General features: G+C 51.7%; 1 protein-coding gene across 2 annotated transcripts; it reads left to right on the forward strand.

Annotated features, from left to right (window-relative positions):
• Positions 1–273: 273 nt before the first annotated feature.
• SEC14L2 (SEC14 like lipid binding 2) lies at positions 274–21442 on the forward strand. Of its 2 annotated transcripts, XM_025985893.2 has the most exons (12): positions 274–575; positions 2764–2839; positions 7274–7317; positions 7712–7771; positions 8045–8233; positions 9288–9383; positions 9561–9621; positions 10013–10096; positions 13812–13918; positions 14020–14159; positions 14330–14499; positions 19855–21442. In XM_025985893.2, the coding sequence occupies exons 1-12, from the start codon at positions 522–524 to the stop codon at positions 19983–19985; spliced, it is 1212 nt and encodes a 403-aa protein (XP_025841678.1). In that variant the 5' UTR covers positions 274–521; the 3' UTR covers positions 19986–21442. The 2 variants fall into 2 exon arrangements, with proteins under 2 accessions (XP_025841678.1, XP_025841676.1); XM_025985891.2 differs by lacking the exon at positions 2764–2839 and having other exon boundaries at positions 424–575.
• The last annotated feature ends 1512 nt before the right edge of the window (positions 21443–22954 follow it).

Raw genomic sequence — 22954 nt, forward strand, 5'->3', positions numbered from 1 at the left:
AGGAAGAGGGCCAATACCACAGTTCATGGCACAGCAGTGGGTAGGCTTCAGGATCTGGCCCCCCCGCAGGGGCTGGAGGCAAGCTCTCTTCCGCCTTGGGGAGTGAGGTTCTGCACTACAGGACCTGATCAAAGGAGAGCTCATTAGATAGCATCTAGGTGGGAAACTGAGGCCCAGGGAGCCCAGGTGTCTCATCCAAGGTCACAAGGCGAGCTAAAGATACATTTGAGACTAGAACCCAGATTTGCTGATCTTTTTAATGTCCAGTGGCCTCGGCCCCGGGTGGGCACCCCTGCTCGCCTCCTGCCGGGGTCTCCGCCGCAGGAGCACACCCCGGACCCGCCGGAGGCTTGCGAGCCCCGAGCATCCCTCCGCACTCCACCCCTCGGGATCCTTTAAGAGGCGGGGCTTGGCTGCCAGCCCCGCGGCCCGGGCCAAAGGCTGGGACTTTACTCCCGCGGCGGAGAACGAGCCCGTGCTCCATCAGCTCCGCAACCGCCGCGCCCCGAGCCCGAGCCACGATGAGCGGCAGAGTCGGCGATCTGAGCCCCAGGCAGAAGGAGGCACTGGCCAAGGTGAGCCCTGATCCCGGCCCCCCCGCCCCCCCCCCCGGGCTGGGGCCTCGCCCGCCGGCGGCCGGGAGCCGGGAAGGGGCCGACCGGGGGCGGGCGACGGAGGGAGTCACGGCCGGTGGCACCTGGCGTCTCGCGCCCCTCGCCCCGCGGCGCGCCCCTCCCTCCCGGCCCGGCCGAGGAGGCCCCGGGGAAGTTTGGCCACCCCAGCCTCCGCCCCGAGTGAGCCCTTGGCGGTGCCACCTGGGGAGAAGTGGTTGCTTGGGAGCCCTCGGAGGCAGCCAGGGCACAAAGGCAATATTCATCCCGGAGCCTGGCAGCGGGGCCCCCCGGGGCAGGGGCAGGGGTAGGGCCCCAGGTTTCCTCCCATTTCCGGGAGGTTTTCCTCTTGCGGGGGCAGTGGCACCGCCAACAGGGCCCTGACATCTCCGTAGGATACTTGGAGAGCCCCTGCTGGGGCACCAAGTCTGTCTGCGACCTTGGGCAAACCCGTCCTTCACTGTGTGCCCCTTGAGGAAATGAAATGAGGGGTTGGACCCCACGATGTTGAAGGGAGCACCCTTCTGTGTGAAGCCTGGGATCCCATGGGTGACTTACTGGGTTGAGGTTAGTTTGAGCTCAGATGGGCCCTCCTCTGTCCCTGTGGTCCAGGCCCCTCCCTGGCCGGGAACTCAGGCAGATGCTCTTCAGAAGGCTAGGGAGTAACCCTGGCTTTGCCCCAGTGCCTGAGCAGGGGAGGGGGCAACAGTTTGGAGGCTGGATCCGTTCTCCACCAACTGACTCTACTCTTTGTTGCCCTTGAGGAGATGGGAGGTTGGCTGTCCTTGAACCCAGAATTGATGGGGTCTGGTCTCAAGGTTTGGATGCCCACAGCCAAGCAGCTCTCTGTTGCTTGGAGCTGGGGGCGGGGGATGGATGTTGGGGACATGTGTCGGCTCTGGGGCTGAGGCACCAACCCTGTGAAAGCTTTGCCCCAGGCTGGGCCTCCCCCATCCCAGGGAGGCTGGATAGGGAGGTTTCAGGTTTTACTGCTGACCTGCAGGGGAAGTCAGGCAGAGGAGAGATTAGGTGGTGATTAAACTAGAGACCAGAGGCTGGGTGGGGTCCTTGGTGAGGGGTGGGCCCTGGAGGACCAGTTTCCCTGGAAGTCTGGGCACTGTTTGGGGGATGGGGCTGGATGTTCTGAGTCCCTTGCTGACCTAGGCAAGGGGCAGAAGTGGCAGGTCCTCATTGGTCCCCTCCGTGGTTGTCCTGTAGGTCATTGACTAGAGAAGGGTGAGTGACTGGGAGCAGGAGGCATGGGGACAGCATTGGGGGGGGGGGCGGTGCTCACCCACAGGGTAGTGAGCAGTTAGAGGTAGATGTGGCCATCCCTCAGGGTCACTGTCCATATCTCTTGTTTGGCACTCCCTGCACTTTCCCCCTTCGTGGCTTCCTGTTGGAACTGTTCCCTCCACCTGGATGGCCCTCCTCCCTCCTGCTACCTTTGAAGTCCTTCAAGCCCAAGCAAATGTTTTTTTGGCACCTGTTTTGGTTTCTGGCAAGTGTCTTTTTTGAAGTCGTCATGAACCCACTGTCTTCCTGGGCCAGTCACAATCCAACTCTTCCTTCCCTCTACTCCCCAGCACAGTGCTCCCCAGTCCATGACTAAGGGGCAGAAGACTACAGTGGAAAGAGTGCACGCTCTGGCCTCTGACAGACTGGGGTTTGCATCCCTGCTCCTCCGATTACTAGTTGCTCAACCTTGGGCATGTTACTTAGCCTCTCTGAGCTCTAATTTCTTCATCTGTAAAATGGGGACAGTAAGACGTCTAGAGATTCTGAGTGAAGCATGAAGAAGATAAGTGCCAAGTTCAGTGCTGGGCACATAGGGAATGCTTGGCAAACAGCTTTTACTGTGGCATGTCCCAGAGTGTCTACTATCACAGTTAGCTGGGAACACATATGCCCACTGCCACACTAGGGAGTGTGGAAGTGCACACAGCCAGGCAGGGGTAGAGTGTTACTCCCTTCCCGCCTCCTCCTTGCTATCCACTGAGGCAAAGAGTGCACCATGGAGCCTACGTGCTCAGCCGGTGTCTGCAGAGTTGACCCATGTTGTAGAGGGGTCCAGCACAGTCCCTATGGAGAGTCCTGGGCAGCGGGTGGTCAGGGTGGGACCTGCCACTCACCCTACTACCTCTCCCTACAGTTTCGGGAGAATGTCCAGGATGTGCTGCCCACCCTGCCGAATCCAGATGACTATTTTCTCCTGCGTTGGCTCCGAGGTGAGGGAAGAGGGGCTGCGGGAGGCTGGGGCAGGGGCTTGTTCTGAGTAGCAGAATGGCACCCTCTGGGAACCTTGCCCCTGGCAATCTGCAAATCTGGAGAATTCAACCTTTAGAGCCAAAAGGGCCCTTGGTGATTACGTAACCTTGACCCTCCTATTGAGTAGATAATGACACTGAGGCTCAGAGAGGTGAAGTAACTTGTTCCAAGTCACACAGCTTTTGAGCTACAGGCAGAGAGAAGTCTAGAGCTGGTGGGCTGACTCCCAGCCCAGTGCACTTTCCACCCATTCCATAAATCCACTCTGCTGATGGACTTTGGGGAAGTGGATTGAGGAGAAGCCTAGGAAGACCCAGCCATGTGGGAAGCCTGAGACAGAGCCAAGTTTAGAACCAGAGTGCAGGCCCTTGGGAGAGGCTGATCCCCCTCTGTGGCCTTTTGGGATGGCAGGCCAGCAGTTTAGGGCAGAGTTTAGCTTGCAGGAGGGGCAGAGTGCCTAACTTAGGTAGACAAGACTACCCTCGAGCCCCTACCAGGTTCCAGAGCCCTGAGTTCTAGGTCTAGCTCTGCCCTGGCCAGATGATAGCATGTGGGCTAGGTGCACACATCTGTTTTAGGTTCCTCTTTGGTAGAATAGGACCAGACAGGCTGCCCTGCCTGTTGCAAGATGTAACAGGATGGAACTCTGCATGTGGTAATGAAATGCATGGCTTTCTCGGAGCATCAGAGTACAACTCAACCCCATGCCCCAACTCCTGAGATCTCTCCTTTATTTTTTTTCTTTTCTGCTCTCATGTGCCACCCTCTCTGATTCCTGTGACACTTCTTTTTTTCTTTATAAAAACTTTATCCCTGGCCATTGAAATAATAGAGAAAATTCCACTGTGTTAGGCTAGCAGAGATTCAGTTGTGATATAGACTCATGGCCCCCAACACTAAAGTGTATGCCACGCCCGATTGTTTATTTATAGACATAGACACACACATACTTAACCCAGGGGTCTTGGGACAGGTGAAGAGATGTATATTTCTTTTCTGGCCAGAAGTGGAGCTGCCACACTCTGGGGACCTACTGGTAGGCATCCTAGGGGTGGTGCAGCCAGGAAAGCCACATGGGGCCCCTTGTGTCTCTGAAAGTACCACTTGACCCTTTCCCCCAAAATGCTGTGATCACCCCCCACCGAGCCCACTCAGGTTGGGTGGAGGGGCAGCACGGGGGCGCAGTGAAGTTGGGTCCAGCGCTGGAGGATATTTTGGTCTAGCATTTGCTGAAGGACTATAGCTAGAAGTGGGTGGGTAGGCAGCGTGGGAAGGCTGTGCTGCCTTAAAGAGCCAGATGCAAGATGATCAAACACACCACCGAGCTGCTGTTAGGTAGAGACGAGTGGTTTCAGAGAGCTGAATAATAACGCAGCTCTTTTATCTGAGAGGAGGCTGCCTGGGCTCCTGGTGGTTGGTTTCCCAGGCATTCCCAACTCCCCAGTCCTGAGATAACCCCTCTCTTTGCATACAAGAATATCGAAGAGTGGGGCACATGGGTGGCTTGGTCTGTTAGGCGTCTGCCTTTGGCTCTGGTGCTGATCCTGGGGTCTTGGGATCGAGCCCCGAGGCGGGCTCTCTGCTCATCAGGGAGCCCGCTTCTCCCCCTCCCTCTGCCTGCTGCTCTGTTTGTTCATGTTCTCTCTCTCTCTCTGTGTCACATAAATAAATAAAATATTAAAAAAAAAAGGATATCGAAGAGTATAGTCGTCCTCCTTTGCCAGATAGATGGCCAGTGGGAGGCCTTGCCAGTGGAGGCCCAGAGCGGGGAAGGCACGTACCTGAAGGCACACAGCTAATGAGAAGCAGAATCAGGGCAGCAACCAGGGGCCTCAGGCTTTCAGGCCAATGTTCTCTCCAGGAAGCCACAGCTGCCCCCTGAAGCCACGCTCTGCCTCTTCAGACAGAGGAAATGTCTCCTGGGCACTTTATTTGTGCCTTACATTTCCCGGGCAGGAGCTCAGGCCTGGTCAGACTCTACTGTGAATTTCAATTAGGGTTTTTGTTGCCTTTTTTTTTTTTTTTTTAAGGAAACCTTTTCCCTCTCTGCCTTTGATTCTAAAGGAAACCTTTTCAAAGTGCATGCTAGCAGAATGTCTTTCTCTAACCTAGGTGTTAGTTCAGGCTTCCACTCTTGGCCTCTTCCCCTCACACGGGTTTAGTTTTCTGTGGGCCTCCTGGCCCTGATAGCTGGCATACTAGTCTGTACTGCTTCCCCCTGACTGGGGCTGAGCTCTGGGCTTCCCAGCAAGGAGGATCAGATGGCCTGATGAAAACAAGAAGACGGTAGAAACTGTACGTGTCGGGGAGGAAGGGGGCAAAGCAGGTCTGAGTCTCCTCCTTCTTCAGGATTCAAAAGTGATCAAATAAGAACCCAGGATAGCTGCTCCTGGGTCATGTTCTCTGGCAGTACCCTAAGCCATGCTTTGATCTGCCCCAGACCAAGGCACAGGAACCCTGGAGAGGCCTGACTCAGCAGGCACTGGGAGGCACCATGCAGGGTGCTGCCACGGCCAAGTGACAACTCCGGGAGCGCCCTCAGAGAAGATCCTGGGTGTTGGGGTGCTGGCAGATACAGGCTAACTAGAGAGCTGTCCGGAGATAACGGGTCACACACACTTCACCACCACTTCTGTTCCTATGGAGGATTCCCACTCTCACAAACCAACTGGGTTCCCCCATCATGATAGTGTGTTGCTTTGCATCTTTCATGTGTTTCTAGATCATTGATGATTCAGTTGGAGATGTGCAGTATCTCAAAGTCACACTGGGAGAAAGGGGAATGGCTGAGATGCAAACCCAGATTATATTCCTCCTAAAGCTCCCCCTTGCTGCCATGATGGTGCATGAAATGTGGCCATGGGAAGAAACTTCTTAACAGTAAAGGCCATCAAGTTCTACAAATGTGTGTGTGTGGCACCGATGACGGGTGTGGCATTGGTCAAATCTCTTGATGCCCTCTTCGGGTGCAGGACAGTGGAGTGGATTTCATGATAGCAGAGTCAGGGAATATGCTTGGCCACTCCCAGAGATCAGTGATTAAGGGACCGGTGACAGTCCAGAGGGCAGCCTGTCTGGCCCAGGTTCCAGGGCTGTCAGCAGATCTAGATGTCAGTCAGATCCAGAGGACAGAGGGCTGGGAGGGACAGTTCATAGGTCAGTTGGCAAAAATTGATCAGAATCTGGATCTCAGAAACTCCCTAAAGGATGAAATGGAGTGAGCCAACGGTAACAAGATGAAATCTGATAGGGATGTATCCAGAAAACCGCTTCACAACATATGGGATGGAGCCTTAGCTGCAGCACAGCTGAAAAGGATTTGGGAGGGTCAGTTGACTATAAGCTCCATCTGAGTTAAGGGTATGACTGTTGCCAAGAAAGTTCTTAGGCTTTATTGGAGAAGGGTAGGCAACACCTGGTGCTGTGCTCAGTTCTGGGCAGCCTGCTTTAAGTAGGACACTGGCAGACTGGAAACCATCCAAAGGGAAGTTCTGTGGATGGACTTGAAACCAGGCTGTGAGGAATGGTCCAAGAAGGGATCTATGGATGGGCAACCTGACAGCCGAGGGGACGCAGGTGGCAGCCCAGAATTCACCAGTATTGGAAAGCGTGTCATGTGGCTGAGGAAGGGATCCTACTTTCTGATTGCCTCCTGCAGTGGATCTCCGCTTAGCATAACAATGAGCGCTGAGTGCAAATAGCAGCTCGGATTATCTGGAAGCAGGTGGTTTTGGAGGGCAGTGAGGTCTTTGTGTTCAAGCTTGAGCTGGATGACTTGGGGACTGGAGCATCAGATGAAGAGTTGGCCTAGGTGAACTTTAATTCTGAAGCTTTCCAGGAACCCTGGGAGGAGGGCCCTCTGTGTCCCATGAGGGTCTGTGTAGGTCCTTGGCAGATATGGCAACGTTGACTGGAGGCTCATCAACCCTTCTCTCCTCAGGGGATGTTCTACTAGATCTGTCCCAGATTATGCGGCAGCTGTGTTCATCTTTGAACTGTAGGTCAAGTTCTCAGAACTGGATATTAGACCGTGAAGGAGATTAACTTTGTGCAAAGGGGGAAGGCTGATTGATAAAGGGGTCCAGGGTTCACTTTCCTTGAGAGGAGATGAGATCTTTCACCTGTTGCATCCACTAGGGTAAAATTCTTTTGATTCTGAAGTTACAGGCTGCACCCACCTGCCCTGATCCTTGACCTGCTCTTTCGGGATAGTGGTGTTCCAGAAACCCCTAGAGAAGGTCTTCCTAATAAGCTTCTGCATGGTGGAGTGATTTAGGAGTCAGCTGGGGGTGAAGTTGGGGAGGAGTCAGCCCCAAGCACAGGAATAGAGAAATCTCCCTTACCTTAGATGCCCAGGCCGCTGGTCTAACCCTGAACACATTTCCCTGTTACAGCAAGAAACTTCGACCTGCAGAAGTCCGAGGCCATGCTCAGAAAGGTGAGATCCATTTGGCTCCATATCCTACTGTTGCCTGCCTCGGTTCCCACCCATCAGAATCACACTGGGCTTGGACTTCCTTTGCCCACTCTGCCCACTCGATCACAGCCTCTGGCTCGTGTGGCATATCTGAGTATTAGCTGACCACTGTTGCCTTATCCCTTTGGGACAAAGTACATTCCCTTCCCTGGTAACACAGAGCTTTCATAGTTCTGGGCCAGCTAAGAATTACAGTCCATTCTGCACAGACTTCAAAAACAGGCAGTGCCTTCTTCTCCAGTCCTGCCACTTGCCTTCTCGTGACATACCTGGGGCACGGTGTTACCTATTGTTGGATGCCTATAAGAGGTTCCTCCATCCCAGCTTTTTTAAAGTCCTGACTGTATGTTTGCAGCACGTGGAGTTCCGAAAGCAAAAGGACATTGACCACATCACAAGCTGGCAGCCTCCAGAGGTGAGGACAGATGATCTTACCCCACCCACTATGTCAGTTAGGTCCATCACACCTACAATCTGTATCGCGAGTCTGTCAGACTGGGACCCTCAGAGGAGAGGTCTGACCATGCCAAGTGAGCCCTAAGGATTCCAGAGTGGGTATCCATTGCCATCCAGGGGGAAAGGCTGTGGAAGGAGAGCCTGATGAACCCATAGAAAGGTCCTGGGATACAGGGAAGGCATGGCCTCCCCTGACCTGCTGACCAGATGCCCCTTCTATGTCTTTGCCCAGGTGGTCCAACATTATCTGTCAGGGGGCATGTGTGGCTATGACCTGGACGGCTGCCCCATCTGGTACGACATCATTGGACCTCTGGATGCCAAGGGTCTACTCCTCTCAGCCACCAAACAGGACTTGCTCAAGACCAAGATGCGGGACTGTGAGCAGCTCCTGCAGGAGTGTGCCCGCCAGACCGAAAAGGCGAGTGGGCTTAGCTCGGTTGAAAACGAGTTCATCACTGTGAAGTGTTCAAGCAGAAGCAGGCATATCACACAGGGATTTACGCATAACTTCAGGGCTGAGGCCCAGAGGTTTGGATTTCACGGACAAGTGAAATCTCAATGTTTTAGGGACTGACCCGTGTTGCCACATTTCTATTTTTTTCCAGGGCTTAAAAGGAAATTTACCGGCTACTGTTGCTATAATTAACCCCCAAAACTATAAGAATGGCATAGTCTCAGAATAAAGGGAAGTCCTTTCAATCAAAGAAATTTACTTTCATAGATAACATACTACATTATATTGCTTTTCTCATTCATCTGAGCATCTGTAAAATCTTTGTCATAGTATTGGGTTCTGTTGGTGTAGATGAGCTCAGTCTGTGCTTCTCTAACGCTGCATTCAAAAAAAGATAAGGACAGGTGATTCCCTCTCTGAGAAAAAGGCTAAAGGGAGAGAGCTGGAGCCACCCCGATCTTCCTTCCTGCCTTCCTCTCTAGCTAGTGTAAGGATGCAGTGAAATGATGTCATATATCTGGAAACATCTCAACACTGTCATTCACAAACTTGCACTGAAAGCCTAATGTGTCCAGAGACCCTGCAGGCTACGGATGCAGAGAAGCGCTAGATGGGCACCCTTGAGGACTAGGTTGGACTGAGAGTCTCTGTGCCTGTGTGCCAGATAAGTGGTCACATGAGGCCCCATGGACTGGGTGCTACCAGGTGCTGTGCCCAGAGGAAGAGGCAGGCCATCAGGCCAAACTGCAGAACAGGAGGGACCTCAGATATAATCTAGATCCACCCAGTTGTTTACTGGATAAGAACAGGGACACTTAGGCAGGAAGAGTGCCGAGCCTAGTCTACAGTTTTGGCCTGGGGGTGATTATCTCAATTCGGAAAACCCTAGTATGGCCCCGCCCAGATACGGTTGCCATTTCAGCACACAAGCAAATCAGCTTCTTGCCCTGAACTGGATGGAGTAGGTTTCTGTAGTGCGGCAGCCTGATGTGACTTTCTGCCCCTCTGCCCCTTGCAGATGGGGAAGAAGGTGGAGACCGTCACCCTGATTTATGACTGCGAGGGGCTTGGCCTCAAGCATCTCTGGAAGCCAGCAGTGGAGGCCTATGGGGAGGTGAGGGGTGGGGCTGGGAGGAGGGGTGGGGAGAGGAAAGAAAGTGGGTGTAGGCCACCCTGCTGGGATGCCCTGTGGGTGAGGCCACGGGGGCCAAGTCTAGCCTGCAGAAGGCAGGGCCTGCCTCCCTGGTACAGAGGTCTGAGCTTGCTGGACTCGGTGATCTTGTTTCCACAGTTTCTCTGTATGTTTGAGGAGAACTATCCTGAAACGCTGAAGCGTCTTTTCGTTGTTAAAGGTAGGTTGGGAGCTATCTGTGATGAAGTCAAATGGGAAGGAGGGGCCAAAAGCATTCCTGGGCCAGATTCAGGAGAGTAGAATGGGATGAGCCAGAGGAGGGCATCTGAGGACCCCTGACATAGGCAGACCAATTCACAGTTCACAAAGCTTTTAGGATTTATTACCTCCTTGGAACCTCTTGGACTGGTGACGTAATAAGGCTATACCCGCTGTCCAGATAGGGAAGCTGGAAGTAAGAGGTGGCCATGCCAAGCCTTGCATCCTGGGCTGCCTGTGTGGGCCCCACAGCACTAGGGAACCTGTGACCTGACACAGGGGTCTGTGGAGGACACTGTCAGGGACAGGGTGAGCCCTGCTCCTGGTCTCACATCGCTTGGTCTCTGTTCCAGCCCCCAAGCTGTTTCCTGTGGCCTACAACCTCATCAAACCCTTCCTGAGTGAGGACACACGCAAGAAGATCATGGTCCTGGGGGGTGAGTAGCCCAGACTCTTCTCAACGCCATGGGATGGTACACGACCCAAATTGGAGATAGCTTTAGAAGTGTCTAGGGCAAAGGCTTCCTCTGTTGGGTTGGTAGCGGTGGGACCCAGGAGCAAGTGGGGCTGGGCTAGGGTCTTCCCTTCTGTTTTCATAAGCACTCTTTCTCTCAGACACTCTGGAAGAAAGTACTGAGCACTGTAGGTGCAAAGATGAATGAAACACCAATCTTTTTTTGTCTTTTTTTAAAAAAGATTTTATTTATTTATATGAGAGAGAGAACAGCAGGGGGAGGGGCAGAGGAAGAAGTAGATTCCCAGCTAAGCGAGAAGCCCGACTCAGGCTCCATCGTAGGGCCCTGTGATCATGGCCTGAGCCAAAGGCAGACGCTTAACTAACTGAGCCACCCAGGCACCCAAAACACCAGTCTTGTCCTCAGGGAGCTTACAGTATTAACAGGAGAGAAGCCGGTAGAGAGAAAGTGACAATACAAGCTAGAAAAGGTACTAGAAATGGCAGAGGGAAGTGCCACAGAGGTCACAGGAGCAGAGGTTGCTTTTAGGGGCAACTAGGAGTGGCTTCCTTTGATGAGCACCTGCTGTGTGCCAACCCTGGACCAGGTGACAAAGATGAATCAGACAGCGTCCCTGGCAGTGCTCTTGGGGAAGGAGAGTCACAAACAGACATGTAGCAGCACTGCACGTTAAATGTAAAAGCGGGGAATCAAGAAGGGGGTGGGAACAGTGAGCAGGGGCACTCACCCCTCCTGACCCCAGTTAGGGGATGCCTACCTCATCTGAGTGCTAGGGAATGAGTAAGAGGCAGCCAGATGAAGCCAGGCGGGAAGCCGCTGGGCAGAAGGAATAGCACTGAGCACAGACCTTAGGTGCTGTGGCTCAGGCCGTTGTAGAAAGCATGGTAGGGCGTGGGGAGAGGTGCAGCTGGAGGGGACCCGGGAGATAGGGCACCGTGCTGGGAAGCTGGGACACAGCTCTACTGGCTGTGGGGAACCAAAGAAGGGTTCTGAGCAAGGGGAGTACCAGGATCAGACTTTAAATGCAGACACATTTGACCAGCAAGCCTGTGAAGGACAGGTACCAGTGTGCGTATACCAGGGCCGCAGTCCATGCAAGAGATGTTGCAAGCCTGAGCTGGGTGGCGGGGGGGTTAGAAATAGAGGAGCCCGGATGGCTCAGATGGTTAAGCATCTGCCTTGGGCTCAGGTCGTGATCCCAGAATTCTGGGACGGATCTGCTTCTCCCTCTCTCTCTGCCTGCTGCTCCCCCTGTTTGTGCTGTCTCTGTGTCAAATAAATAAATAAATCTTAAAAAAATAATAAAAAGAGAACTAGTTATGAGCTCAGTACAAAGCAACATTTAAAAAAAAAGAGAGGCCGGATCTGGGACTTACTTAAGAAGTAAAACAGCAGAACCTGATCGCATTGGGTGTAGGAAAGGAGGAAGAGAAATCTAGAATGACTTTCTGGTCTCTGGCATGAATGACTGAGTATTATAATCACTGGTGACATTAGTTCAGCTGGGGACACAGCTGGAGGAATTAGCTTGACACTGAGTTTGAGGAGTCTGTGAGATCTACAGATGTTGGGGATGCTTGGGCCTGAAGCTGAGGAGAGAACCCCAGTTTGGAAATTTGGGAGTTATCAATTAAGCCGAGGGACGCCTGGGTGGCTCAGCGGTTGAGCATATGCCTTAGGCTCAGGGCGTGATCCCAGGGTCCTGGGATGGAGTCCCCCATTAAGCTTCCCCTAGGGAGCCTGCTTCTCCCTCTGCCTATGTCCCTGCCTCTCTTTCTCTGCCTTTCATGAATAAATGGATAAAATCTTAAAAAAAAAAAAAGAGCCCTGGGAACTTTGAGCTCAAGAGCAGGTGGAGCAAGAGGAGCCCACCAGGGAGAAGGAGGAATGATTGATGAGGTTGGCAGGGCCTCACTCGACAGAGACTGGATACGCAGGGGAGTCAGGCAGACATTGAGGCACGAGGGGAAGCAGCGAGGAAGATGTGCAGGAATCAAGCCAGCCGGGATGGAGAGGAGCTGACTTTTGCCAGAGTGTTAGTGGAATGGGTGGGAAGAAAAGGCCAGAAAGGTAGATTGGGACTGACTCATGTCAGGCTTGATGCCACCTATGGAGTCGTCCTTGGGGGTAGGTAAGAGGGATTCTGAAGGTTTCTGAATGTTCCCCATCAGGCAGCACACCAGAAGTGGAGATCTTCCCCATGTGTATTAGTGAGCCCTGGGAGTGGCGTGAAGCATTCTGGAAAGTACAGAACTTCTGGGTTCTGGTCCTGACTCTGGCAGCAACAGAGTTCTGCTTCCTATTGCCTCAGTTTCTCTCTCTGTAAGATGAGAAGGGCCCCTCTGGCCCTATTCCAACTTTCCAGCTGAGCTGGGGGAAGAAATACAAAATCTGAGCAAAAGGCTCTGATGATTTTTGGCTTTGCTGCTGCTACCACCCACCATGAGCATGAGACGGTCGGGTTTCCTGGCAGCAGAGCTGCAGAGGAGGTGCAGGCTGTTTTCCCACCCACACCTGAAGCCCTTTCAACCAGACCTGCCTCAGGCTCAGAAGATCTTGAACAGAGGAGGGAAGACATTCACTCTGGGCTGGTCAGTGGAGCTTAAGAGCACAGATTACAAAAAATTCTCCCCAAGACCTTAGATGCCATGTTCTAGGAGTTATATGGTCTCGGACCCTAGGAATCTGAGGCTGTGAGACCCCGGACAGCCGCTGTGGGATTCTAGTCAGTATCAGCAGAGGACCTGGGTTCTACCCCATGGCTTGAAGCTGCTGCCTATTTATGGTCTCTAGGGTCAGCATGAAAAGGTTTCCAGTATCAAAATATTGTACTTGGCTGACAGTGGTTTAGGAATTTGGAGTTGGTGAAGTGGTTCTCAGCACTGGTTGCACTAGACTCAAACTCTCCTAGTCAGGAAAGGGCTTGGTTATTTAAAAAAGAAAGAAAAAGGAGCCGAGTCACTGGCAGCTAGACAGCCTGAAAAACAGAGCAGAAGTGAAGTCGTGGCTGGGGTAAAGCCAAGGAAACCCATTTAAGGGGCCTCTCTATAGTGTCGCAGTCAGTAAGTCACGATTGAGCACGATTCCATGTAGGTAAAAGTAGGGGAGGAGACACGTGGTTGGACCTTCCTGGATGGAATTCGGTCTAACCAGGGCGGATCGGGGCAATTCAGGCCCTCCTGCTTGCTACACATGCTGTTCCCTCTGCAGGGGATGCCCTTCCCTCTTTTCTTTGTGCCCTCTGATCGCATACCAGGTATTTGTATCACCTGCCTGAGGGTGATGATTTACTCTCAGACTCCTCTGGGGGCAGTTAACAGTTAACAGCACCTTCTCAAGGACTTAGTTCCCGTCCCTCCCACTGGAGCCCTGTGGGGCAGGAGGAACCAGGCTCAGAAAGAAGGGATTGACCTAAGGTTCCTCAGCTGGCCAGAGGCAATGGAGATAGGACACTGGATATCCTGATTCTTAGTCCAGGGAAAGGGCAGTCCTCTGGGTGATGGCTCCTCCTGGACCCTCTGCGGAGCTGTGTTGCACATCATGTGCATACAATGCCTGCATTTTGCGTGCTGAGGCAGACAGGTTTTTCCTGCCTCTTTTGTGTTGACCACAGGGCAGTGAGGAAATCTTGTCTAGTGACGATCCTTTTTTCCTCCTTCCTTCCCTCTGCTGCCAGCAAACTGGAAGGAGGTTTTACTGAAATATGTCAGCCCTGACCAGCTGCCTGTGGAGTATGGGGGCACCATGACCGATCCCGATGGAAACCCCAAGTGCAAATCCAAGGTATGAGCTGCATAGTCCCCTGCATAGCCCATAGGGGCGAGGGCTCATCAGGGAAACCTGGCTCAAATGCACATTCAGTTCACTCTGTGCTTTGCTTCTAGATCAACTATGGGGGTGACATTCCCAAGAAGTATTACGTGCGAGATCAGGTGAAACAGCAGTATGAGCACAGTGTGCAGATTTCTCGTGGCTCCTCACACCAAGTGGAGTATGAGATCCTCTTTCCTGGCTGTGTCCTCAGGTAGTGTTCTAGACCCTGATAGGCCACCTTTCAGCCATAGGTGCCAGTGGTTGGGCTGGGGTGGGAGGAGCCACCCTGGGGGCAGGACACCTCCCCCCCCCCCCCCCGCCCCGCCCCGAGAGCACGCACACAGATGCAATCATGCCTGAATGAGAGGATGTCCCCTGCAGGTGGCAGTTCATGTCAGACGGTTCGGACATTGGGTTCGGGATTTTCCTGAAGACCAAGGTGGGGGAGCGGCAGCGGGCAGGGGAGATGACAGAGGTGCTTTCCAACCAGAGGTACAATGCCCACCTGGTTCCTGAGGATGGGACTCTCACCTGCAGTGATCCTGGCATCTGTAAGTACCTCTCTCATGGCTTAAAGCCCCTGCCCTGGCTGTCTGCCTGTGAGGTCCCTCTTCCAAGGATTTAGGGTCTCAGACGTGAGAACTAGACATAGGGCTCCATCATTTTGACCCTCTCCTTACACAGATGAGGGAACCTAGGCTTGGGGAGGGGAAATGAGCAGGGGACCCACCTGGTTAGCAGCAGGGTGGGATTCTGACTTGATATTTCCAGGTTGAGGTGAGTCATGGTGCTAGGTGACCACAAGGTTTCAGAACACTTGCTCTCTGGTCCAAGTTTAACTGGATCTGTAACTGTGACCAGACATTTCTGGGGAATGCTCCTTCCCCAGACATCAGAGAGGCAGACCTGCCTCGGTGGGTGCAGGGATCCCAGGGTGAGCAGAATGCTGAAAAGCCCAGTCCTGACCCTATGAGTCTCACTTATCTTCAACTTGATCAAAAAACAGGTACAGAACACGAACAGGAAGTTTAGCCAGGAGGAATTGAGTGTTTTTACCTAAAGATTAAATTCCAAAAAAAAAAAAAAAAAGAAAAGAAAAGAAAAGAAAGAAAGTGTTTTACCTCCTTCAACTTTGTGGGTATCAATTAAAATTTCCTTTCAGCAATTCTACTTCTGGAAATTTATCCTACAGAAATGTTTACACAAAGACACAAAGATATAGAGACAAGGATGTTCCTGGCAGCCTTAACTGGAAATAAACCAAATGGTCTTAAAAAGATCTTGTTAAATGAATTATGGCCCATGCATACAATGGAATACATTATACCCATTTGAGAGAATAAATTGACATGTAAGATGTCTGATACATGTTAAAAAAACAAAGAATGAAACAGCATATGGTATATACACACTTTTTTTTTTTTTTAAGTTTATACATTGAAAAGAATTCTGGGGAATCTGTGCTAACTCTAATGGTGGTTATCTCTGGGATGGTAGGAAGCTTCTAGAGGGTTTTACCTTCTTACACTAGTTTTGCAACTATGTTATTTTACAATGATCATGTACTACATTTATAAGAATAAAAACCACATACACACACAAAAAGCCCTTCAAATGTCCAGTTTTCTTTACATCAGAGCCAATGGGCCAAGTGTGGAAAATCGATGAGAGCAAGGGCTTTATCATCAAGCTAACTTGGATTTGAGACTGACTGGTCCTTAGGCGTGTGACTTAGCCTCTCTGAGCTTGAGTTTCATGATTGCTATAATAGGGATCAAATTCTCTACCTCATGGGGATACATGATGATTAAATGGACAGCACTTAGCATAATGCCTGGTTTACAGCAAGCACTCAACACACTGTAGTCACCATTATAATAATTAGGGCAAGACCTGTGTGGGGGAAAAGACCATCCTAGAGATGGTGCTGGAGATGGGAGAAGCCCTATGCCCCATTTCTAGGGCAGCATCATCAGGAGATACCGGAGCTAGCCCCCGGATGTCTCACACCATCATCCCAGCTTCAGATGCTGTGTACTTCCCCACATGCCAGGCAACCTTTGGTCTCCACCACTCCTTTATTATAGATGCTCTGTGGTATGGCTCCCCAGGGAGGAGTATGCTTGTTAGTGAGCAAGCAGCCAGGTCCTTGGAGGAGAAGGCATATTACTGTATGCTTCAGCAAGAACAAGGCCTAGCACACCAGCCCAGATACTATTATCCACAGAGCATATTTGATATATAACCTTGAATTTTTAAAAATATTTTTATTAGAGAGAGAGAGAGAAAGGATTGTAGGGGGAGAGGGAGAGGGACAAGCAGACTCCCCATGGAGCAGGGAGCCCGACTTGGGACTCAGTCCCAGGACCCCAGGATCATAACCTGCTAAAGGCAGATGCCTAGGTGACTGAGCCACCCAGGTGCCCTAAGCTTGATTTTTTTTTTTTTTAAGTGGACAGGAAAGCTGAGGTATAGAGAAGGGATGTTATCTCTCCCACAAAGTAGCTTGCATACACACCAAAAGACAGAAGACATGAGGGAATCCTCGAGTTCTGGTCCAGATCTATAGGCCATAGCCTATCCTAGAGATGATCAGGTCTACCCCTGATGTGACAGGGGGTAGAGTGGAGTCCCAGACCAGGGGAGTAATTTACCCAAGATCATATAGTCAGTAGCAGCGCCCAACCCATTTCCCAGCATGGCCTATTACTGTCTATATTATCTGAAGGATAACAGCCTAAGAAAGGACCCAGGAACAATACAACATAATCTGGCTTAGGTTTGCAAACCCAAATTTATTTTAGCTCTTCTTGGATACATTCCCAGATCGAACATTTATCTGCCTGTGGGGCCTTGACTGGGAACTGCTTCTTGTCCATTCCAAGGAGGATTAGAGGCAGGTCTCAGCACCCACGTCCCCTCCCCAGGTGTAAGGACAATGAGGTGGGATCAGCTGTTGTCTGGAGCCATGGCTCAGGTTAGACCTGAGCCCATAAAGAACCCAGTATTAGGTTACAAGCTCACCTGTGGGAGGGCAGCGCCTTTGAAGAACCAGGCGATTCTCGGGAGTGGAACATAATCACTCCGTGGAGAAATTAAAACTCTGTGCCAGCCTCCAAAGGCAAGAGCACATGGATCTACCTAAGGCCATTCTGGTCCTTGCCCAACTGTACTTAACTAGTAAGGTGGAGAAGCAAAGTCTGAATTGATTTTACTTATTTTTTTCTCAACTAATAATTCCTGAGAGACTGAGTGTAGAATAATACTAGGAAAGAAGAGGATTCAGAGAAAAGATCTGGACTTTGTCCACCAGGAGTGCAAAATATAGTCTAAAAGACCTAAAACACTGGACAAAGGTTCAACAGTACTGCCAGGCAGTGCTGGGGAGAAAAGAGCCCAGCTAGGCTCCAAGAGGCCTGGTTTCAGAGTCCAGCTGTGCAACCAACTCTGCAAGTGTTTTGAGCAAGTGTCTCTAAATAATTAGCTTTTGCTTTCCTTCTCCTTAAAATAAGGAGAGTGGGCTACAGCAGGTGGTCTTTTTGTGTGTGTTTATTTATTTTTAAGATTTCTATTTATTTATTCATGAGAACAGAGAGAGGCAGAGACGTGTGGGCAGAGGGAGAAGCAGGCTCCCTGTGGGGAGCCTGATGCAGAACTCGATCCCAGGACCCTGGGGTCCCGGGATCATGCCCTGAGCCAAAGGCAGACATTCTACCATTGAGCCACCCAGGAACCCCTATTTTGTATTTAAGTAGGCTCCATGCCCAATATGGAGCTTGAACTCACAACCCTGAAATTAAGAGTCACATGTTCTACTAACTGGCCAGCAAGGCCCTTCTAGAGCAGGAGTCTTTTTTTTTTTTTTTTTTTTTTTTTAAGATTTTATTTATTTATTCATGAGAGAGAGAGAGAGGCAGGGACACAGGCAGAGGGAGAAGCAGGCTCCATGCAAGGAGCCCAACGTGGGACTCGATCCCGGGACTCCAGGATCACGTCCTGGGCCAAAGGCAGGCGCCAAACGGCTGAGCCACCCAGGGACCCCCCCAGAGCAGCAGGTCTTAATCTGGGGTTTGTAGACTTCCCAGAGCAGTGACTGTAAAGTTTAAAGACCAAACACCTCTCTTTTATAACATACAGAGTCTAATTTACTATTCTGAAATGAAATTAATGGATAATACAACCCCCTAAATACGTAATTTAAAAAGTGATAGAATCTCTCGTCAGGAGAAATAAAGGGAAGCTAATTTAGAATACATATTTGTTTCCATATATAAATGAGAGGACGCGATTACACCCATGTACCACCACTCTTCAGAATGGTGCCTTTCCCATTGGGAAACTCTGCCCCCAAGGGTCCATGATGGGCTCCAGGTGATCTGAAATGGTGTGCTTTCATCAGAGTCTCAAGGGGGTCGGCTCCCCAATAAAGGTTGAGAAGTCCTAACCTGGAGGACCTCAGGGGGTGCTCTACAGGTCTGTCAGTACATGATTAGTGTCAAAATGAACCATGCAATTCATGAACTCCACTTCCCTGGGGCCTGGGCCTCCAATAGCCCCTTCCTCATTTCTGAGGGCAGACTATACAAGGCTGAGCCATCTCGATCCAAGGAGCTCAGAACTCTCCCCCAGCATGACTAATCCTGGTTGCTGGGACTCTGTCATCCAGGATAGTAAGGAAGTGTCCCTCTTTCCAGAGGGACTATTGGTTCTTTTTTTTTTTTTTTAAGATTTTATTCATGAGAGACACAGAAAGAGTCAGAGACATAGGGAGAGGGAGAAGTAGGCTCCCTGTAGAAAGCCTGATGTGGGACTCGATCCCAGGACCCTGGGATCATGCCCTGAGCCAAAGGCAGTCGCTCAACCACTCTGGAACTAGTGGTTCTGAGAAACCTCTGGTGCAGAGAGGAAATCAATGAGTAATACTCACTTCACACCATGAAGAACGTGTGGGTGGTGTGTCTGCCCAGCATCTAAACTATGCATTTTATCTAGGGGCAGGAGAGGGGAGAGGTTAAACCTCAGGTTTAAATACATTTTTTTTTTTTCCTGGAAAAAGAGAATACCAGGACAGGGAAAGGGCAGAGCCAGTGTTTTTGTTCTCACACTCTGTTCTCTTGAACGGCTGTTTGACTAAAAGGGAACAACTTCTCAAAAAGAAAAGGGGTAGATTAAAGGCATTCTGTTCCTTGGCCAAGGCTTCAAAGCCTTCTCTGCCAAGTTCATGCCCATTTTGAGTTTTCCTAATCTTTCAGAATTACAAACAAGGATGCGGTGCGCATCTTTGGCCATTTATCTTTTGGTGGGATAAATTCCTGGTTCCAAAACTCTGTATATTTTACCTTCTCCGGGCTTGTCTCTCCAGGGCCCAAGTTAGGCAACAGTGCTGCCACGGGGAAATTGCAGCACCATCACTTCCTCACCATGTAACACTGTGACCTTTTTATTATATGCTCTAAAGCAGAACTAATGCTGAACTTGGGAGTTATTTTGAGCAATGCAATAATAGTATATATAGATTACCAATCCAGGGCTGAGACACCCAAGGAGCTATCGTTACCATTACTGTTATTATGACAACTACTGCAGCTACTGATTTTGCTTTGCCAGTTCGAGCTCTAACTCCTCTGAAAAGCCTTTTACGTGATTTTATAGATTTCAATCTATAGGGCCCTCCCCTTCCAACCACTGACAGATGTGGTTGCCTTTCTCACTCATCCTGGCACTCTGCATAGTCTTTCTTGTATTTTTCCCCCTCTCTGTAAAGATCTGAAGTTTCAGAAGGTAAGGGACAATTGCTTATGCCACCTTGGTCCTCATTATGTACCACACACTGCCTTGTTCAGTCAACAAAAATCGTTGTCCTTTGTCAGAATTGCCTGAATGTCTGGTTTTCTGCCTCCCCTCAGATGTCCTGCGGTTTGACAACACCTACAGCTTCATTCATGCCAAGAAGGTCAGTTTCACTGTGGAGGTCCTGCTTCCAGACAAAGCCTCAGAAGAGAAGATGAAACAACTGGGGGCAGTCACCCCAAAGTAATGCCTCTCCTCACAGCAGACCTGGCTCCCTCAGTGTCTCCCTGTCAGTTTCTGTCCCTGTAGCCATCATTTTCCCAGTACCCAGATGCCCAAAAAAAGCTGGGCTACAAGAAAGACCTTGGGCTGAATTTGGGGAAACTTTCATTTCAGAATTAGGAAGAGAGAGAGCAGCAGGAGAGGGTCTCCGTGCCTCTCAAATTACTAAGAGTCCCCCGGGGCTGGGCACCATGATAGGATCTACCATCCTATAAGCCGTGCCAACTTCACCTGTCCAGTGACAGCTGAGACAGGAAGGGAAGGGAGGGGAAGATGGGGGTGGCGGCAGGGAAGAAACTAGCAAAAGGGAGAGAGATTGAGACCTAACACTTCAGGGAAGCCGGCTGTAGGGGAGGAACTTGCTCCCAAATGAAAATGTTAAGTCTAGATCATAATGAGGAGTAGCAAGGTAGCAGATTGCTAGAGTCATGGTGGTGGGGGTCAAGGGCTCTTGTAAACTTCCTATCTCTGAGGCTAGGACCTCTTGGCGTTTCCCACCAGGTCTCAGGAGATGGCCTGACTCAGCATAGATCTTCCCACTCAGGGGTAGACAGGGAAGCCACCTTGAGACCTCTGCAACTCTTGGGACCCACTGGCTATCTCTTTAATTACTGTCAGTGACTCAGAGCTTCTCAGGACAGACATTTGGTACCCAGCCACTGTCCTTCAACGCAAACAAAGCACAGGGAAATCACCTCCAGGGATCCCAGCTCCGGGGAGGGCCAGGGAGGCTGAGGGTGGGAGTGAATGCCGAGGCTTCCAACCCCCGCCCCGTCTCAGGGCCGCCAGCCTCTCATCAAGTAACTCTCCATTTGAGCATCCCACACAAAAATGACGAGTGACATCAAGACAGCAGATCTCGGTGAAGGCCTTCCCCAGTCTGGGTCTCCCACGGTGCCGGCCAGCCCGCTTCCTGACTGACCTCCGCAAGGCTTTGGCGGTCCCATCTCTGGGGGAGGCGTCCGGCGGGTGCTTTGGGTTCCTGGGGTCTGGCGGGGAGGCTGCCCGGGCAGGGGGCCAAAGGCCGGCCTGGCATCTGGGGGCAGCCACAGAGCGCCCGGAAGGCCCCGGGCCCCTCCGGCCAGCGACAAGCAGGGCTGGCCCGGGGGGCGCTCAGCGACCAGGGACCGGAGGGCACGGACCCTGCGGGGAGCCACCGCACGTACCGCCACGCCACGCCCTGCAAACGGACACGGGAAGGCGGCGCCGCCCGGGCCCGCGGGAGAGCCAGGCGCGGGGCCCTCGTGCGGAGACGCTCCGGCGAAGCTGAGGGAGGAGCAAGGGGCGGGGCTGGCGCCGAGCGGAGCCGCCTGAGGGTGCGCGGGCGCCGGCCCCGCCGCTTACGAGGGGTCGTCCCGACCTTGGTTTACTACGCTCTGTTAGGAAAATTAACCAATGAATAAAGAAGCAACGTTCAGCGCACGGGGAATGGAAGTCAATGCCCACCACCTAGCTCCTCACTGCCCCTCAGAGTGACAGAATTTGTGCCTCAGTAGCCTCACCCAGCCGCCAATAAGGGGGGTCCACGCGCAGAAGCCACCCGCTAGTCCCCTGTGGCGCGCGCTTTCCCAGGGGACCCAACGACCAGCTTGCTTCCCGATTGGCCCAGCCGAAGGACCGCCTTCCGCCATCTTTGTTAAGGGCACCAAGGGGGCTGCTGGCCACCTTCAAGGTTTGGGCGGAGGCCCCGCCCCACTCGGTTTCACGGTGCGCACCGGAAGTTCCCTGAGCACGGACGAGTGCGGGTCTGGGGAGAGCGCGGCGCCCGCGGGGGGCACAGAGGGGGAGGGGAGCGGCCGAGCGTCGCTCACGTGGTGCTAGGGACCGTCTCCTAATTCCCCGCCAGCGCTACCGGTGTTTCCGGGGCTAGAGATCGCAGTTGGCCGAGTCCCAGCTTCCTGCAAGGTCACCACCGCTGATCCGGCTGCCCTACACAACCATAAAATGACAAGAGACGCCGAGGACTAAAAATGAGGTCCTTTTTTTTTTTTTTTTAAGATTTTATTTATTCATGAGAGGCAGAGACACAGGCAGAGGGAGAAGCAGGCTCCCTGCGGGGGGTGGGGGGGGGCGGGGAGCCTGATGTCGGACTCCATCCCAGGACCCGGGGATCACGACCTGAGCCAAAGGCAGATGCTCAGCCACGGAGCCACCCAGGTGTCCCAAAATGAGGTCGGTCCTTAATACTGAATCAGTGGTCTTTATGTTTCCAATCTTTATTTGAAAATCCTAAAAAGCTATTTCTTTAAAATGAGTGCCCTCTGGGTACCAGGCAATAGCCCTGTGGTTATGGCCCTGGATTGTTGCAAAGATTCAAGGAAATAATACGCGCACAGCGCTTAGAAGAGAGGCTTAACAAGTGAGCGCTCAGGAAATATGGGCCTCTAGTGGGTTTTACAGACGTAGCTAATAGGTGGCTCAACTAGGATTTGAACCCAGGACTACCTGTCTTTAATGGCTGCCTCTTTGCTAGCTGATACCTCCAAAATCCAAAGGATTCACAGCTTTAGTGAAGCGCACTCATTGTACACATGAGGAAACTGAGGTCAGGCTGGGGAAGAGTTTCTAAGTAATCGCTACTACCCAAGACCACTCATTCGGTTCTGCTCACTTCCCTGATCTGATGTCTTGTTTCCTTAGCCTCATTCATTCATTCATTCATTCATACTAGGTCCTTCCCACAAGAATCGTGGTCTGGGGGTTACATCAATCCAGTTAGACCTCAGAACGTGATATATGAACATGGCACCTGGCAGGAAGGCACTGGAGTCCAAATATCCAACCTCCCCCTAGGCTCCTTAACTCAGCTCAATTTAAGAGCGCAGGATCTGGAGCCACTGCCTGGATTCAGATGCCAGCTTCACCACTTAGCTGTATGACTTGAGAAAGTGACCCATTGTGTGTGTGTGTGTGTGTGTGTGTGTGTGCCCCTAT

The sequence above is a fragment of the Vulpes vulpes genome, chromosome 10, assembly GCF_048418805.1.
Source record: "Vulpes vulpes isolate BD-2025 chromosome 10, VulVul3, whole genome shotgun sequence".
NCBI classification, from domain to species: domain Eukaryota; kingdom Metazoa; phylum Chordata; class Mammalia; order Carnivora; family Canidae; genus Vulpes; species Vulpes vulpes.

Coding starts and splice junctions, on each gene's coding strand:
- SEC14L2 (XM_025985893.2), top strand. CDS start 522: ATGAGCGGCAGAGTCGGCGATCTGAGCCCCAGGCAGAAGGAGGCACTG. Junction 2,840..7,273: donor TCTCCTGCGTTGGCTCCGAG/GTGAGGGAAGAG, acceptor TCCCTGTTACAG/CAAGAAACTTCGACCTGCAG. Junction 14,160..14,329: donor TTTCCTGGCTGTGTCCTCAG/GTAGTGTTCTAG, acceptor TGTCCCCTGCAG/GTGGCAGTTCATGTCAGACG.